Source organism: Bactrocera oleae, chromosome 2 (assembly GCF_042242935.1).
Source record: "Bactrocera oleae isolate idBacOlea1 chromosome 2, idBacOlea1, whole genome shotgun sequence".
NCBI lineage: Eukaryota > Metazoa > Arthropoda > Insecta > Diptera > Tephritidae > Bactrocera > Bactrocera oleae.
In genome coordinates this window covers 20,714,634-20,735,318 of record NC_091536.1, presented here as the reverse complement: position 1 = coordinate 20,735,318, position 20,685 = coordinate 20,714,634, and the positions used below count along the sequence as shown (strand labels likewise).

The following is a 20,685-nucleotide window of genomic DNA, read 5'->3' as shown; positions in this document are numbered from 1 at the left end:
TTGCATTTGTTTTGTAAGCCGTCCGTCGAACTAACCGCTCAAATGTCAGTGTAGACAAGAGTCAAAGCTACTGTCGAGGGAAGGAATGACTCATCGGCGTGTCTCTTTTAAATATTTTTGTTGTCTCACAGTCAGCATTAACATGAAGTGACGGTTCGCATGCGCATAAAAAGATTACGTAAATTTTATAACAAACAAATGAAATGCTTTAAAGTAGAGATGAAATAATACGAAGTGGTGCACTACACATACTGAGTTTAAGTTAAGCATCGAGCATAAAATAGCGTCACAATAGCAATCGCAACAACAACATTTTAACAGTGACGCGCACGCTTGTAAATTATAAATTGACTTATAAGTAATTTTATAAAGCCAACTTCTTTTTGCCTTTGCTGCGTGTATGAGTTGAGACGCGAGTACCGTGCTTTTACTATAATGTAAATTTGTAGTTATGGATGTGTTGGTGTGTGTATGTTGCACCGACTTTTGGCCTTTTTGTTGGCCCAATCACATGTTCGGTTATATATTTTGAAATTGTTTTTGTTGTTTTATGCAGGTTTGCATATCGAAATTAGCGTAAAATTGCACTATTTATAAGCTCCATCAATGCAGGAGGCATGAAAAGTAAAAGTCCAAAAAACTAAATGCATTTAAAGCGTATGAAAAAAATAATTCAACACACAAGCCAATAAATGACTCATTTTGGTAGAGTGTCTGTGCATTCAACAGCTGAGCTACGTCAGCTCTTCACACGTTTTATTTGGTTTGTTTAGGGCATTGGCTGGCGCAGGCGTGACTGGCACGACGAACTCTTGAATTGCGGTATGCTTGGCAGTTTCAGTGGTAAATGTGCTTAGTATTACCTTGACTATTTTCGATAGGTTATGAGCGAAAAATTAAAAATTAAATCTCAAAAATTGGAGTATTGCTTCCGTCTTGTATGTGTTTTTGTTGTTAACAACTTCTGGGTGAAAAACCGATCTTCATTTTGATTGATAATTATTTGGAAAAACATCCCAAAGTCGAATATTTTTAGTTTTGAAAGGCTGACTTTTTTGCTCGTATTATTTTGTGACTATAGCGATTACTTAATTTCTCCTCACAATTTTAACTCTAAACACTTTCTTGACGTTTACCATATATCAGTAATTTCTTGAAAGGCGATAAGACATTTTTATTTTACACGATTATCCATCATCTGAGATCGTATCTTCAAGGAACATATACATATATAACATATATATCGTAAACCTCAGATTGTTTGCAGTCGTCATTTTCTAAAATTGCTGGCCTCATCCGGTCCATTAAGAAAACAACGAGGATAGGCTTATAACCCAACCACAAAATATATCCCATCTGCGACAACAATAATCAATTTATTATTGTTTCGTGTCCGAGAAGAAATTTCCAACAATAAGTAATAATTTCTAAAGTTTCATTTTCTTTAAACTAATCATATAATTCACTAAGTTTCTAAAACGCAACACTGTGTGGTAACTGTTGATTTTGCTTCGAACCGACGTGCTGCATTCGGCTGAACTTAGAGGTGAATGTATGTGTTTGTAGAAGTTAATGCACCAATTGCCGGTTTGTCTGTCTATTATGCTGGCTGTGCGGTAATAAGATGCCATCACAAACACTTTTACTTTCAGCAAGCGGCATCTGTGTTCATTCGAGCAGCAGCAGTCACTCCTCCTTTTGGAAGAAAATCTGCAGTTTCAACCACAATTGTTAGTTGACACAGACAGCAGACAGGAGACAGCGGGCGATGTGGAAATTTTTCTTTTAAATAAATTACACCGAAAGTGTGTTTTCACATCACATCACATCATTTGCCACGGGCATACATATGTATGTATATGTGTACATGCAATGTACATATATGTGTATTTGTGCGGGCAAGTGTTGAGTGCCCCTAGTTTACTGGTTCATTGTTTGATAATGTTTTGATACTCATGCTCAATGTCTTCGCCGCCATAATCCGCTTTTGCACTTGTTGTACAAGTAATGTGTTTATATTGTAATTCAACAACAATTCAACTTTCTCACCCTTCCGTCATTTACTATGTATGGTATATAGTTGTAGTTGTTGTTTAGTTTCAATTGCGTGCGAAGACTTCTTTTGTTGTTACCCCATCTTGACAGCGGTGCTAATGCTGCAAATTATTACTCGTGAACTCTTCTGGATATTCTTGGCATTGTTATACATACGTATGTACCTATGTATGTATGTTAGTATAAGTGTATGCGGCTTTGATATTTAGTACTGATGTTGGCGTCTGCCGTGTAGATTGTATCTTCAATCCGGGCAATTAGCATCGGGGCTTTGCGGCAAAATTGTTGTTTTGGAAAATATTTCTGGTGTAAGGTTAATGCCGTCACAGGTGATTCATAATCGGGAATAGCCAGAAATACTAAATTGAACACCTCGTTTGAAATCTACCTCAAAGTGATTAAATAATTCTCACATATCATGTTGACAATGATATACATATGTATTTTCACAAAGTATATGGTTGTTTTATCGTGCCAAAATTGCGAATACAATTTCTATACACATGCATTCACTGTCATACCGCATCGAGAAAAATTGTTCGAGTGGCAGCGAGTCTATTGATTTCACTTGTTGCTACAATTCTCACAAACTTTTCAATAAAATGCCAATTCGGTTGACAAAAATGAAAACCGTACATAATAAATGTTCGTCTACTGCTCATTTCACTATTACCATTTTCAGCATATGTGATTTTAAATTGCTGACCATTTTATTTGTCAATTATGCTAGCCAGCACTGGAATATCCATGTAGATAACGACCGAAAAGTTGTTAAATTCACCGATATCACCATATATATACATACATATAACATCAATTTTCAAAAGTTGAAAGGAAGTTTGTTTTTCTGATCATGTGCTGTAGTTATCGTGAATTTCGTATCGCATGATTCTTCCGGTTGTGCAAATTCACATAGGAATATCTATAGAATATTTATGTAATTGTATAGTATGTACATACATACATAACACTGTGGTGGCAATAATCTTGAAAACAGTCGTGCTTACTATAAAAAATTATAATATAAGTAACAACAAAAATTAGGAAACGTAAACAGCTTGCAACGAAATCAGGTTTTAAAAAATTGTGCATATTCTCTAAACGCCTTCCGGTGGGCTGAAACGATTTTTGATTAAAGTCCACGAAATTCAGTTTAAAAAATATATGAATAAGTGCCAAGTGCCGATTTTATTTATTTTATATGCTTTTTTTATTGTTTCTATCAGGAATTCTCATATCTAACCCTTGTATTGTATGTGTGTATGCATGTGTGTAAATTACTAAAATTTCTTGTTGAAAAATGCGCTGCTTAAAAAATAAAATGTGAATTCATCAAAAATCATAGGGGTTTCTAAACATAAGAGCAGACGTGCTGCATCACCATTTCTTTTCCAACCACTTTAGAGATTATTTCTAACTCCCACATAAAAGCCTCTTGAGTTTTCATTGTTCTAAATGCTTTAAGTGCAGTTCCATTAAAAACCGCACAAGTGCTCTTAAATTGTCAGTAATAATAGGCTTTTCCCTTTCATGGAAGTAATTTCTTATGCGGCAATGTATTTCCCACGCATATTATTTTCATTTCCAAGCATCTGTAATGAATACGAGTACATGTGGGTGATCATGTTTTGACACTTTGCTTTTGACACCTTCCGTTGCTACCGTATGAGCATGTCTCCTTTTTTTGTGTAAATTCATTGTTTTATCAGAAAAAAGGTGTGAAGTTGTTAAATGCCATTGAAAGTGAATGTGAGTGACTTCTTTATTTTTATTATACAATATATACTTATATTGTATATGGTATATTTATATTATGTATAGCGTCGAAAAGCTACAATTCAATGTTGTGGGAGTTCATTAAATAATTCTATATATTATTATTGATAACCTTACAATAGAAAAAACCTAGGCCAATATATCCATAATTTTTATAAACAATGTCACCGTCTATATGCAAGCAAACAAAAAAACAACTATTGATCTTACGAGACTGACACCATTGTGACACAAACTCATTTTTTAACTCTCTAAATTTCCCAAATATATAATTATATATATAGTATTTCCTTTAACTCGGGTAGGAGCGTAGCATCAAAATAAAAGCTTTAACGTCGTTCCGATTTTTTGCGAGTTGCAATAAGCTATTCCAGCTAGTATGAGAGTCTTTCAAGACGCCATCGACCATACGTCGCCATAAAGTTTACGGACGTCCGCAATTTCTGGACCCTCGTGGGTTTCAGATTAATTCTGACGAAAATGTTCTAGCCATTCGTAGACTGCTTAAAATATGTCGTGACCTATTTGTGGATCCTTACTGGTGGGGTGTGAGAATCTCGTTAATATAAGTACATATATAATAAAACTCGCCAAAACTTTAAGCGCGATATTAATATGTACTATTTACATCATACAAGTTTATTTTCGTCTGCGTTGATGTATTTGTACTTATTTTTACGTAATTATTAATACTTACATATATAAATATTATTATTATTCCTAACTCGAATGTCATTAGTTTGACATTTTGTCGGAGTCGTTATGTTAATTTTCATTGCTTAACGTTTTGTGCGCGTAATTTTCACGCAATTATTTTGAGCTTCTACGAATTACTTTGCGACACACCAGCAAATAATTGCTCTAAAGCACTAATTTTGTTAGAACCAGGTCAAGATTTTTATGTGTATATGTAGGACATTGAACCCGCATGCTCTAAATAGTTGATATTAGCAGCTATTTTATAGAGATTTCCACAATCAGCAGCTCTAAATGTTTATATTTATTGATTTTGACAAAAAATTGTGGCAAATATACACATACACAGATATGCATATTACTAAAAGCTTTTATTACATAAAAAAAAGAATACGTTTTCTTCTGAGTGTTACAAACTGTTCAAAGTATATATACTAAAAATGTGAATACTGTTAACCCTTATCTTAAGGGATATTAAAGCCATGTTTTCCAATAAATAAGAGTTTTTATATTATCATTTTTAAAATACTCCCAAGATACACATTCAATATCATATAATTGTTGTGCAATAAACTTATTTAATTAAGCTAGTGTGCGAGCTTAAAATTCCACATCAAAAACACAAACATTAAATATTCAGATGTGCAGTAAGTTATATGGTTGAATATAAACTTACCTGTATGACATGAAATGCCAAATCTAAGAATGCGAGACAAGCAAAATAATAACGACTTACCCAAAAATCCCATTGAAATCTACAAAAGCTGTTCCAAACATATAAAAAACCAGGAAAACACACAAAAAATCAAAATTAAACGTTTCCGGTAATGTTTTAATATTCACAGTTACTTTTTGCACCAAATTCAAATGAGCAATTTTGATTGTAGTCATTATCAGCACCAAAAATATATAATATATTATATAAGTTTTTACATGAGTATAAGTACCAGCGAAATTATATGTATACAAATAGACTGCTAAACCTATATATAACTGAAAAAAATGTAGTTTCGACAATGAATGAAAACAACAATTATTAAATAAAAGTTTCTAATTAGAACTTGTGTCCGACAAGTACTCAGTCTCACCGCCCAATAACGCTAATATTGCCAAAGAAATCAAAGGGCTTGGATGCTGTATATGGTGACTCTATTTTTTCCATATTGAGACTGAAGGCATCTCCAAAAATGGAGTGTTTTATATCCTACATGAAGTATTGAGCAGTAGAAAGCGCGATGGTTGCCAGAAAACGTATCATTCAGAATGGTGAAATAAGTTGAAGCATAGCTGTTTCAAGGGTAGCGGTCTAAAATTAGGCTATGTTGAGAAATAGTTATTATTTTCCTCAGTCTTTTTTGTTTCGTTTTTCTCTTATAGACTAAGTATTTATCGGACCGCCCTGCCATAAAATGCAGTGATGTCATATTAATATTTTATTATCCTTTATATCCTCTCACCTGACAATTTGCATGTTCTTTGATTAGCACCCAACCCACTATTTAGTGGCTTAAAATACGGAAAAATCTGCCCATCCCTAAACTCGACCATCAAATATATGCTTTTTTTAGCATGCCATTAATAGTTGAGGTGAAATATTAGTTTCCTGTTTGTAATAAAATGAAACTTTATGCAATTAACTTATCTATGTATGTATATTTCTATATTTCGAGAAAGTTGGCCAATATCTAAATTATGTTGTTATTTATTGTAAAAAGTGCTTTATTAGAATAGGGTTAATGTTAATAATATGTTCTCACGTCAACTAAGTTTGATTTATCTTTGGAAAAATTTATTGGTGTGCGTATACGAGTATGTATGTAAGATTTTGGATTTTGTGAATGCGTAATAAGTAGGTCAATTGACTATCCTAAGTATTTGCTATAAATTAACAATGTTAAATGAAAAAAGAGCTTGCTTCCACACACCCATGCCTAGTATAATATATGCATATTCTATAATTACTACATTATGGCTTAATCCTGAGCCCAAATTATTCGAATATATCGAAGGACATAAATAATTTTTTTTTTTAATATCGTATTATCAGAATTAATTAATTATGTGTTCTGAATTTGTCATAAATGGCTTTATAAGTGATTCCAAACACACCCATGGTAAAATACGTTTTACATTTTATCATAATAATGTTTCATTTATTACTAACATTCCCATAAGGTCTACACGTTTTTTTTATACTCTCGCAACCTGTTGCTACAGAGTATAATAGTTTTGTTCACCTAACGGTTGTTTGTATCACCTAAAACTAATCGAGTTAGATATAGGATTATATATATATAAATGATCAGGATGAAGAGACGAGTTGAAATCCGGGTGACTGTCTGTCCGTCCGTCCGTCCGTGCAAGCTCTAACTTGAGTAAAAATTGAGATATCTTTATCAAACTTGGTAGACATGTTTCTTGGTACCGTGAGACGGTTGGTATTGCAGATGGGCGTAATCGGACCACTGCCACGCCCACAAAACGCCATTAATCAAAAACAAATAACTTGCCATAACTAAGCTCCGCAATAAGATACAAGACTGTTATTTGGTACACAGGATCACATTAGGGAGGGGCATCTGCAGTTAAAACTTTTTTTTAAAAAGTGGGCGTGGTCCCGCCTCTAATAGGTTTAATGTGCATATCTCCTAAACCGCTAATGCTATAATAACAAAATTCACTAGTTGTTTTTATGTTTTTAGCACTTTTATTGACGGTGTGAAAATAGTTGAAATCGGATGGCAACTCCGCCCACTCCCCATATAACGGTACTGTTAAAAACTACTAAAAGCGCGATAAATCAAACACTAAACACGCCAGAGACATTACATTTTATCTCTGAGATGGTATAAATTGGCTTTATAGGAACCGCGTTCAAAATTAGTCAGTGGGCGTTGCACAGCCCACTTTTAGGTGAAAACCCATATCTTGAGATCTGCTCAACCGATTTCAACCAAATTCGGTGCATATCGTTCTTTTCATGTTTTTATGTCATAGTGCGAAAATGGGCGAAATCGGACTACAACCACGCTTACTTCCCATGTAACACCATTTTCAATTCCATCTGATTCTTTCACTTTCCACTATGTAAATCAGGTAACAATGATTATATCGGGGTAAAAATTTGCGTGAATAATGCAATTAAAGTATGCCACCTTGTGGCCAAAAATTGTCTAAATCGAAATAAAACTGTTCAAACCCCTAAGTACTAAATATGTGGACCCCAGTGCCTATAGTTGACCTTCTACCGAAAATATCAGTCAATCCACAAAGAAATCTCAAACGAGTATACCATTTGACTTTGCGAGAGTATAAAATGTTCGGTTACATCCGAACTTAGCCCTTCCTTACTTGTTTTAATTTAATTATTTTTCGAAAAACAAAAGATCTGGACTATTTGGAAAAAGCAAAATGAAGTTCTAAATTGGACCATTTTGACTTCCTGTGATCTCACAAAACAACAGTTTGATTCTCTTGCTTTAAGTTATGGTAAATGCATTTAAATAGTTAAAAGCACTTGTGCACATTGTTGTTGTGCAATCATTTATATGCTAGATATATTTAGATGCATGACTAATAGACGAACGCATACTTATTAACCCACCTAAAAAGGTAGAAAAAATGTTGTACTTGCTTCATTTGGCGTGCAACTGAAATCAAGAGTAATGACACACACTGCACGCATGTGCAAGATGTGCAAACAAAGAAAACTCATTGCATATAGAAACGCTAAGAAACCGTAGTTGTAAAGTGGAAAGAGAATTCGGTTGAATAAAACGAAACAGAGAATGATCATGGCTTTAGTTGTTTAACGTCTATAAGTTGGTTAGAGGGAACGCACATTCGTGCCTTACAAGGTAAACTAAATTCAGGTTACCACTAACTTAAGTACTAATATCTTCAGAAATCGTGTATTTGTTTCAATTTTTTACATTGCATATCTATTTGTTGAATTTTAATTTAAGTTGAGAAATTCTTTGGAAGGAAAGCTATTATTTATGCAAATTTTTACATCGAGCTTAAAGTGTACAATTCTCTTAATTTTCCTCATACATTATTTTTGGTGATTCCATAATGCTTTTGCTATTCACTTTCCTTACTGGGTATTAACATATGTATTGTGGACCAGTATTTAGGTTTAGGTTTTATGCTCATTATATCGCATGCTATTACTGTAGCTATTTGCCAGTATAAGCATATAATTATACTAACACAATCGCACAAACACATTCATTGTTCATACACTTTGCAAGCAAGCTTTATTCGCTATACTTGATGACCACGTTTACTAAAATGACGTCGCACCAACACAGTTGAAGCAGCAAATAAATTCATTCCACTCCACTCCATTCTACTACTCCACTTTTCGCGTTCCAATTAAGATGATTTCATTTAGAATTAAGCGCGCAAAGCGTACCAGCAAAACTCGACATATTGTAGATCATAGCATAATAAATAATAATAACAGATTTAGCTGCAAAAACAAAAACCATAACGTCTATAGCAGATACATATGTGTAATAACAACAAATTGTTAGTGTGATTGCTGGAAAATAAAATTAAGCGCCAAGCTTCAGGCAGATATTCAATGAATATTTGTATAGATCTGTGCGAAAAATCGCAATATTGATGGCGGAATCAAGAGACTGTACAGCGTACATGTATACAGCAATTGTGCAGCCTGCATATGACCGCGATCGAGATCAAGATCAGCTGCATTGTGCAGCAGAATGTCGCTTAATGTGACGATGCAAAAACAAACACACACATTTATACATAGTTATGCCAGCTAATGTGTAATTTCAGTTGATGCATCACCACTAGCGCAAATGCTATTCCCAGGAGACAATTTATGAATGTTAAATTGATTGGAGAAAATTTGGCTTATTCTTATACTGAAGTGATATTTCAAGTTATCTGCACTTGTATATTTTTATACTCTGAATAGGGTATATTAAGTTTCCCACAACCCTATAAAGTATATAGGTATGTCTGTAAAGTATCAGCGTGACGAGCTGAGTCGATTTAGCCATGTTCATCGGTTTGTAAGCGAACTAGCCGCTTAGTTTTTGAAATATCGATCTGAACTTTGGCATACGTCCTTTTTTCTCCAAGAAGCCTGCTAATTTGTGAGAATCGCCGATATCTGACCACTAGAGGATATGGCTATGGTTCAAACTGAACGTTCAAAATCAAGTTAAAGATATTCATAAAATATATTTTTCCCTCATTAAGTAACCTTAATGCGACCTGAAGGTTCTTTTTAGCAAACAATGTAGCAAGAAAGAACTAGCACATTTGTTTTCGTTGACAATTTTGTCTTGGTTTCATAAACTTTTAATCAATTAAGTACATATGTATCTCTATTTAATGTATATACATAATTATTAAATATGTAAGACTCAGTTGCAAACTAGAGCGTTAACCAAAGCGTACAAACTTTTGCACCATATGTGCTTAGGTAAATACTTGTCACTTAAGACTTATACTTGTACATATATTGGTATATATTTAATTTTATATAAGTATTTGACTGTACTGGCGGCTTTCGTCGTGTGGTAAGTAGTTTATTAGAGAGATAATGCGACTGACTTCCAAAATGTCTTGCGGTTGTTGAACAAACCGTTAAACCGCATCGCACGCACTGTCGGTAGAAATCTCACACGAGTTTAACAGCTAGGAGACATTTTTCAAGCAAATATGCTGCGTGTAACATATAGGAAAATCAGCTAGACCTGCTATTTCTATCAAATGACCACTTCGTATAAAAAATTGAAAAACTACCCTCGTTTTGAGTAATACTATTAAGGTTACCTGATTTTACTTATTTCCTAATGTTTGGTGCTCAAAATTTATCTTCTTTTTCAACATAAACTCAAGAGTTTTATGTATCCTTGTATTCACATCCATTTGATCATCTAATGATGATTTTATGGCCGGTTTTTGAGAACTGTCTTTTTTTACAATCTTCAATTTTCTGTTGGATGATCAGTTTTTATTTATATACATATGTTGCATTCTGCGTGTATGTGAGAGATTTAAGAAAGGATACTACAATTAATATAATATTTTGTAGTAATTTGATGTTAATGTCCAACTAATTTCCGGAAATTATTTCCAAAATGCTTCCCGAATTGTGAATGTCATTAGGCTCCAATAGTTACAAAGACTGCGGAATTGACAGATCTTTATCACATTTGCCAAAAGTAGTTGTAAACAAGAAAGAGCGTTAACTTCGGCTCCAACAAAGCTATAATACCCTTCACAGATGCATTTTTATATTATAAAAAATATATAAAAAGATCGTTATTTTGATTTTGATCGTCCAGTTTGAATGAAAGCTATATGATATAGTTGTCTGATATTGGTTCCAACAAATCTGCAAAATTTCAGATCAATATTTCAAAAACAGAGGGACAAGCTTGCGTATATACAGACGGACAGACCGACGTTTCCTTTTGGGTGTTACAAGCATCGTGACAAACTTAATATACCCTGTTCAGGGTATAAAAATCAATTTCTAAGCCGAGGGTTTGTGGCGCTAGACCTCTTTTCATATATTATTACTATAATTTTAGCAGTTTTCGAACAAATTTTATACCTACGGTTGGTGTTGTAATATTCTTAAGTGTATTATGTCGAATATACGAGCATGTATTGTTAGTACATATTTTGCACGCATTTCTTCCACATCAACTGTAACTATCAAACGAATTGCAAGTGCAGACGTTATGCTATGCAACATTGAGTGGAACTAATGGCATGTTGAAGGTATACATAATGAGCATAAACAGCAACGATAAGCAATTAAGGTACAAAAAAGTCAACGAGAGCTTAGTTGAATGTATAAATTGCAAACGACATGTGCAAAATACTAGCATGACCAACATGTGAACACAGGAATGCTTCGCACTTCGAGAGTTTCTCCCATTGTTAACATTTCAAGAGGTCCAGCCAGCCTAAATTTCAAAGAGAAAATAACGTGTTTTTTTTCAATTCCTTAATAAAAAAGGCAATAGAGAACAAAGTCTTTAAGTATAATCAAATAATTTTCTACAAACCTTTTGTGAGTAATAACACTACAAATAATTTACCTTTTATATTAAAGTTATTTAAATTTTTTACACATGACTGTTATTACATAAGTCTGTAAGAATAGGCTATCAACAACCGAAGAAAACCAATAACTCTTAGTTTTTTTTATGCTGCAATTAAGGTTGATTTCAAAAACGAAAACTGTTAAGCTAGAATATACGGGTATGAAAATCATTCATTAAGTATTAATTTTGAAAATTAAATTAATTCAAAAGAGCAAATATTTTAAACAAAATATAACAATACTGATTGCTCAATTTTTTTTTCTGTCTTTTATTTTTATTTTTTGTATTTTGTAAATCGATACAAATTATTTGCCATTGAACCTATTCGATTTCTCATACACCGTTTTAAGGACCTAATACAAATATTCACGTTGTTGCTTACAGTCCAACATATACGCCTTTTTAATAATACTATCAAAGCCTACCATATCATGCAATCTTTTAATTATATTTTAAAATCCTAAAAATCCAACAAGTTTTTATTCAGTTTTATATTCACTTAAGATCGAGAAAATGTTCAGAAAACTTGGTCGATTTGATAATCAATCATGAAACTACTGATCTTCTATTCCGTTAAAATCAAATTATATTATACCGATTTCGTTGGAAACATACGCATGAGTGACAGATAAATAAGCTGACTCATCAAATAATTCATTCCTTAGTAAGTTAATCTGTTAGCCAAACTTACGAAAAAAGATTTTAACAATTTTAGCCTTGAAAATATCCTAATAAAGTTCAGTCATTATGATAACAAAGTGTTTGTCTCATAAATTCAAACTTTCCAGTAGGTAAGGCATGTGTATTATAATATATATGAATGTGTGTGTGTTCCTGTATAAAAAATTATTAAACACTACGGTTTGTGACTACTTCAATTTTGTTTAAGCCTAAAAGTATACTACAACTTTGAGAAAATTCAATTTCTCACACAAACAACATTCATTCTTCATGAACGTTCACTTTCAAATGCCAATGCTAACCACACACATTATGTAAATTAATTACATCTGTATATCTTTATTTAAGGAAAATAAATCAAGATGAAAGCGAGCTTATGTGTATGTGTCTGTATGTGATAAATACCTGGAAAAGCTTGTAGATAAGAAAATGAAAAAATTAGATAATTAAAGTTTATTAAAGAATTCTTTCAGTGAAATTTTGTATATATTAATGACTTTAATTTATTTCTGAAGAAGTGAATCCATGTACATAATTTTTTCGCCTCACCTTTCAATATATTAATGATAATATGTATGTTTAAAAGTACATATATGATATATGTTGATATATACAAGTATCTATGCAAAGTCACACTGACTTTTTACTTATTACACGCATGCTATTTTGTTAATATCATATAATATCATAGCTGTAATGTTTTTCGAACTGTATACAATTTGGTTTATTGACCCACGGTTCACTCAACTTTGAACTATGCTCATTGTTCTAAACTGAAAGAGGAAGGGTCAAAGTGATAAAATTTCTAAGTTCTGACTATATCTAATAATATTTTGTAGGAAATTTCATGCTCATTTATCCGTGTATGCATGTTTATTTCGCATGCATTTTTAATAACAAATTACATTCATGCTACAATAGTCGCACATTTACGTTTTCACGTTTATCTTTGGTCAGTATCTTCACTGAAAACGCGAGCGTATAGTAGTAGGTAAAAATTATTCAAACTATAACAAACATGTTTTCCACCATTAATTTTCATGTCAATGCATTCATACATAACTTTGTGCATTCGAATAGCGTCAAGCGTGCTTGTCACGTGGCTACACACACACACACACACACACAAGTTTTGGATATGCATGTTTTAGGTATTTTCCTGGCATTTCATTCTTGAAAACCACTACCGGCGAGTTAAGGCACTAATCGAAGGATATATGGTATGTACATATATTTCCATTGGCGTGTGAGTTTTACTTTTCAGTTATTACTTGCTTCATGTCAATCAAATTTAATGATACTTTGCATACATACGTACATTTATATAAATATAATCAAATGTACTAGCTATCATAGTTCATTGGCATCATCGTCATTACATATGATTACCACCCTTTCTATAGTCTGTGCAGTTAATCAAATGCCATACCATTTGTAATAAAAAGTTTGATTTTTTTTTTAGTTTTTGTTTACATTTGGCAAGCAATAGACTAAATGGCGCTTGCAGTGTTGAGTTTATCAAACAAATGTTCCCAAATGATCACGCAAGTCTTTCTTTCACTCAAATGCAAATATGTACACTCATAAACTTTAAATATTTGTATCCTGAATCAGGTGTAAATTGTGTGCATTCGATCCCAATTGTAACGGAAAAACCCAAAAAATGTATGGTTTATGTTTGTGCCTCAACCTGTCACATATACATACATATATATAATGTTTGAGATATTTTAATGAAAATCTTGTAATCGAGCGACAATTATTGAAAATTTAAATCGTTATTTCTTGACTAGATTTGTATCATCTGTTCACTATCATCCCCATTTACCTCCATTTTTATTCAGGCTAGTAATCACATTAATACTATAAATTGCGAACTCATTTAGGAATGAAATGTAAATACATTCAATGTGGTGATTTCTGAATGAAGCACCCTTTTTACTTTCGTACCTTGCAGAGTTGGCGCAGTAAATATGGCTGATGAAGCTAGTCAGATAACATACGTGCATGGTTTTTGACACACCAAAGAAACATTGGCATAAACAAATACTAGTATTAGGCTAATGAACTCAGGCGATTGACTTTGTCATTATACCTAGATTGCTATATTCTTACATATCTACAACGGTAAACGAACGTAAAAGTTCAAAAAATTCTATATATAGATTTGAATAAGGGTATGTGTGTAAATTTCATATATAGGGCATTCAAAAAATTATTACAAAATGCAAGACTTCTCTATATAAAGACTTTAAATATCGCCGGCGTCATGTGTTTTAATAATTTTAGAATCCGGTCATGTCATACTTTTTATTACTTTTCATAGGTCAGAGGGTAAACATACATACTATATACATAAGTTGATCTTGTCGATTAATCTGTGCAACTTCTTCTCCAGTTGCTTCTTGAGGATATGTCACCTAGAAGAATCTTAGTCAGAGTTTATTTATGATCTCAGCACGATCATATTCTATCTGCTTCTAACAAGCTACCTTCTCTGATATTAACGTAGAACCAGGCGAAATTAATTACCAGCACCTAAAGGTGATATACTTTGACACACTTCAAAACTTACCCAAGCTTTATTACCCAAAAGATTTCATCATTTCACTTATCAGATAAATTCCTACGATAAAATATAGCTTTCGAATATTATGTAATATAATACAAAACAGCTTTAGATGCTCTTTTATGGGGCATGAACACACAAAATCTGAGCCTGAGTTGGAATCATGTGCAGTACAATTTATAGCTCATAAGAAATGAAATACTTTTCCCATTACTTTAATATGCTTCTATACTTATCATATAGTTAACATCATGTTTTGCATAATCAGCAGTTTCATCATGTTTTGCATAATCAGCAGTTTCACCAATTTAATTAATAAAATTGTTTTTTTTTTTTATTTACAGTCGCCATAAAGGTCAAAGCGTTTCAAAGCATTTAACGAGGTAAATTTGACATTAATTGGAAGAAACGGCAGCCAAAACTGCGAAGCGCATGCGCGCCCAGCCATTAACGCCGCGCTACGGACTACAAACCGACAAGTGAACAGCCAAAATGGGCGCATGGAATGTCAGCAGGCAATTGCGAAACACTCAAAGCCAAACAAAAGCGGTAAAAACCATCTGTATATAGAGGGTAATCAACATTCACAAAACTGTAGAAAGACATACATATGTACGCATACATATAAAAGCAAATTTTTCGAAACTAGTAGCGCTGGTGAAAGAACAAGCAAACGAAAATTGCACTTTAAAATTTAATTAAGAGCAAGTTTAAATTACTCGCTTGAACTTCATTTGAAGCAGCAGAGAAGAAGCATACAACAATTATTAAACAATAATTTTTGGTTGTAATATTCAGCATTATTAATAACAATAACAAAAATGATACCAATTTCGCCAATCACACTTTATCAGGCGCTCATATTGGCACTGATTACACAAAGCTTCGCAGGCGTTCTGCCACACACACCACTGCGACGACACTTCAGTCGACGTGCAATCGATGACGCCACGCGAAGTTTGGAATTCACAACGAGTGTCCATGACATTGCAGCGACAACAGTTACTGAACCGACTGATCCGAGCACGAGCATAAGCGGCGATGAAGTAGGCTTGATAAGCAAATCAGCAGAAGGCGAGAGTGGCAACGCAAACGCAAGTGCCAGCGTCTTCGAAACCGCCGGTAGTAAAAGTGAAAATATACAATCGGTGAAAAGCATGAAGTTACTGCCCGCGTTGGGTAATCACGATGTGAACACAGGTGAGCACAAGCCAGGCGAAACGTTGGTGCTAAATCGAGTAGAAAGTCTTGAAGCGGAGAACACTAAGGAGATGATGAAAGAAAGTGAGATGAATGTGAAAGAATTGCTATCTAATGTCTCTACAGGGCATCATGCTGCAAGTGAGGTCACAAATAAGCCAGTGGACATGCGACAGTTGAGCGAAGAACAGAAAGAATTGAATACCGCGCATGTACAACACGTTTTTAGTCAAGCTGATAAGTGGTTGGGTAAGCCGCTGCCAACTGTAGACTTAGAAAAACATATCAATAATGGTTTGGATGAAATGACGTTACGGGAGAATGAGGCACGACAGGTCAACGCTGATTCTATAGATGATAAAACTGAGCAGCCAGCAACAACAGAGGAAATTTTAAAAGATTTGGAAGATATCGCTGTGAAGCTTAACATGCCAACTACGAGTCGCACTGAGGATGTCAATAGCATGTCTAAAAGTAATATTGAGAGTGGGCACGATGCTTATAGTTTAGAAGAATCAATGGGTGCTGCGCATAGTAGCGAAAATAAATTAGAAGTGGCTTTTGGAGAAAAACCTAAGGGCGACAAAATTAAAACAACAAAAAATTCTATATTAGAAACAAAAACAAATGATGAAAGAGATACCAAAGTTTCTGAAGAAAGTGGCAGTGATGTCCATTCCAATCAACAAAGATCGTTTGCAGAAATAACTAAAAATCTGAAGGAAGAAAACTTAAAGCTAAATAAAGCCCCAGAGACTGAAACGGAATCTTTTGTTGTTAAAGTAACGCAGCCTACAGTGACAAAGGAAGAATCTCAAGCAAATTGGCATATCAATAACACTTCCTCAGCCGAGAAACGAGCAAAATTCTTTAATGATAATTCAACGAGCCCCCAAATGAACCTACCCGATGGACCAGAGGTTTGGTCATTGGCAGGCATGAGAATGGTGCCCAAAGCACCGAATATAAATGGTACTACTTTGTTAGACAACAAAAGCACAGATCTTCGTTGGCAAGCAAATGAAATTTTAACCACCGAGCGAACGATGAATGTGAGTAATTACAGTGAGAAAAATTTGTTAGATTGGACCAATGTGATGGGAATGCGCAGCGAATTGGAATCCGGGGATACAGTTGGAAAAAATCTGCTGACAGGAAATGCGTTGGAGGAGGATAAAATTGATTCAGTGAAGAGCCCAAAGACTGAGTTACCTCTTCAAATGGCTGAAAAATGGGAATCAGATGGACTTTCTAAGACCAACGCTAGCGTAGAGAACATAACTGCAACTCATCAGACTACCGAAGGGTTTGCGGTATTCAATATCGGACCCGAATTTAGTGCCACGCAAACAATGAATGAAATTGATACCACTCACACAATGCCTACAATTACCACCAAACCGCCCAGCACACAAACAAAACTTTCAAGCGACTTATCAATTGATAACAACGATAAGCGCGCTGATTTCACGAGTACCGTTGCGACAGCTGGCATTGGAAAGCCGCTAAATGAGTTTTCGGCGATGGCAACTGAATCATCGGCACTGCTCACGAATGCTGAGAAAGCAAGTGTGGAAAAATTCAACGCGACTGAGGTGAGTAGTACGCAACGGCAGCCAAGCGAAGATTTCAATTTCATTATTATGTCAACGACGCCAGTGGCACTGTTGGACGTAGCTGCTGGCGCAGCGACAGCAATGCCAATATCAAATGAAACAACTACAACACAAACGCCAACTACTGCAACAATGATAACGGCGCTCCCAGTTGAGCAGTCAACCTCGACGACACCACCCCCGAGCGACGTCAGCGAAGCACCAACGCGTTGGGATAATGCAACGGCACTGGAAGCGCAACCTGAGACGACAGAAGCTACGCTACTGAGTAATGTTGATGCAGGCATTAGCAGTGCAAATGTTGATATGAGCAGCGGAGATGGCATGCACAATGTTACACTTGAGCAGCAGTTGAAACGAGAACCCGAAACTGTAACCGACACTGCGAATGCGACCGAGAAGCAAGCTACATTGCTAACAGTTAGTGAGCAATCGACTAGCGAAGCGAACAGACCGACGACTGCAAGCGATCAAAAATCGTATGTGAACGCGAATGCGAGTGTGGATACGGTCGAGGGTATTGCGACGCAAAACGAAACCCCAAGCGTTACCACGGAAACTACCACAGAAAGTAGTTATATTACAGCAACAGCAACAATTACTTTAATAAACACTACGGTACTGTCAACCGATTTGGTAGAAACAAATGCTAATGCAAAAACAAGTGAAGTGCTTGCCATAACAACAGTACCAACAACAACGGAAGCTACCCAAATTGGTAATGAAGTAGAATTAGAAGTACACACGGAGAACATTGCGGACACAGCGGAGGGATCCACCGACGCAACGGCTGCAACGACGTTGAATAGCGATACAGGTTCAAGTACAATTGAAAAGCTAGAAGAGACGGTGACGAACTTCGGCGAGGCAAACAAAACAACAATAACTGTGTCGTCCATAAATGACTTATTAGTGCCAGTGAACAGAACAACAGACACAACCACACCATCGCCAAGCACAACGGAATTGCCAATTACGACGCCACCAACGCAATTAGCAGTGGAACCAGTTTTATATGCGGCAACAACCCTTAAAAGTGACGAAAACGTAAACGCAGAAACGACGACTACAATAATCTCACTGGAAATAACAACACTACAAGCAAATGGGTCAGTGCTCGAGAGTAGCACTACTACCACCAATAAGTTAACACCTGTCGATTTTCTAAATCACACAACAGTTGCAGAGGGTACACATGACACAGATGGTTCAATCGAAACGAATGTCATCGATCAACTGGACAAGACGACAGTGAAAATAACTAGCACAACTACCTCAGCACCAACCACTACTACCAATTTAGGGGTCGCCAAAGTCGACGGTGGTGAAAAAAGCTCAACTGAAGCGTCTCACATTGTGTCAACATTTGACGTGAGCAATGAAACGACATTGCCCAGTGTGCGGGACGGAGAATCAGCAACAGCTATCAGTACAAGCAGCACCACAATGGCTACGATAGCCACAAATCCGGACGGCACTCCAGTGCCACAAATAACTGGAGTAAATAACACAAGTAGTGTCACCACAACCACTGAACCACCTCTTATTAATCTGCTCGATGAATCGACGACGGCAGCATATACGACCCCAACATCTATATTAAATCAACCGCCAACCATTACCTCCAGTATGGCTGTGAATCCACAAGAAGTGTACACAGTATTCTCTACAACTGAAGAATCCACCAGCACCAGCAACAGTACTGCCGCTATAGCTCCACTCGTGCCAATCATAACCACCACAAGTAGTGCTAGTCCACCCGTTGACACCTCAACATATGCACATATTCCCAAAGTGGCCAGTACGATTGCCACTCTAACAACAACGATGTTACCTCCCACATTGCACGCCGCCATTGGTGGTGGAAATAGCGCCGTCACCCCTAATCATGTGCCGGGTATGATCAATGCCGGTATGCGTCCGAACTCCAGCGATGCCAATGAGACGGATGTGAATGTCATCATTGCCATTACGGTGAGCATAATCGGTGTTGTGGCGTTAATATTGCTTGTCGCTTTTCTCTATTTAATGCGTAAGCGCCAGAAGCAAATGTCCTACGGTCAACGTTGCCGACCAGTTAGTTTAGACGCCTACAGTCTGGACAATGTCTCTGTTTTGGGCAGTGTACGACGTAAGGGTGCTCTGCGCGCCTCAAAACGCTCCTATGGCAATATTGCATTCGATGATCCTTCACTGCGACATAATGCGCTTAGTGCCAGTGAATTGGGCAAGTTTATAGAGCGTCGATCCAGCATATTTGAAGAATTCAGGGATGTACCACAAATTATTGCGCGCGCAGATGAAGTACCAGCGGGCTGTGAAGATAAAAATCGGTAAGTTATTTACGTACCATAACGGTGCTAGAACCCATTTGATAAGGATTTTCATAATTAATTAGTCGATACGAGTATGTGTTATATAGTTTTACGTATAATATGTGCACCTATGTCACATGTCTACCTTAGGAATCTTATCATTTTAACATTGAAGATAACAATAAGTTTTTAACTTTTGGTCAAATATAACGCAACTGTGACATTGATCGTTGTGTAGGTTAATAACTCTAAGAAAGCGAAATAATATTTGAGTTATATGTAGTTTGGATAATTCGAGGTGGCAAAATAATTATATTGTAGTAAAGTTCACAAGGCTTGAGAAGACTTTCAGGGCAGAGTAGAATTACATTCTATTAAATTAATTGATTTTAAGAACATTAAAATTTTCTAGCTCAATCTTTATACTGAAAATAGATCTTATCTGTGAGTTGTAATACCTACTATTGTAGGTTAAGAAATGAAAAAGTAGTGAGAAAGAACTATGGTATTTACTCTAGGATACTTTAAATACAGTTGTGTAGCATACGCACGCTCTCAAATGAAGAGTTTTTTTATTCCGGGTTTACAACTCTACCATCGTAAAATTTAATATTCTATATCATTTAGTTCAGTTTCGTGGTTGTCTGCCAAAATTCAGGTATCAAGACTTTATAGAA

General features: G+C 35.3%; 1 protein-coding gene across 3 annotated transcripts in view; it reads left to right on the top strand.

Moving 5' to 3' along the window:
- LOC106617419 (mucin-22) overlaps window positions 1-20,685 on the top strand; it is a 45,320-nt gene that overhangs the window by 16,782 nt on the left and 7,853 nt on the right. For all 3 annotated transcript variants that reach the window (XM_036377431.2, XM_036377427.2, XM_036377428.2), the window contains one exon: window positions 15,222-20,026. In XM_036377431.2, the coding sequence (XP_036233324.2) occupies window positions 15,699-20,026 (4,328 nt within the window). In that variant the 5' untranslated portion in view covers window positions 15,222-15,698. The remainder of the gene's footprint in view (window positions 1-15,221; window positions 20,027-20,685) is intronic.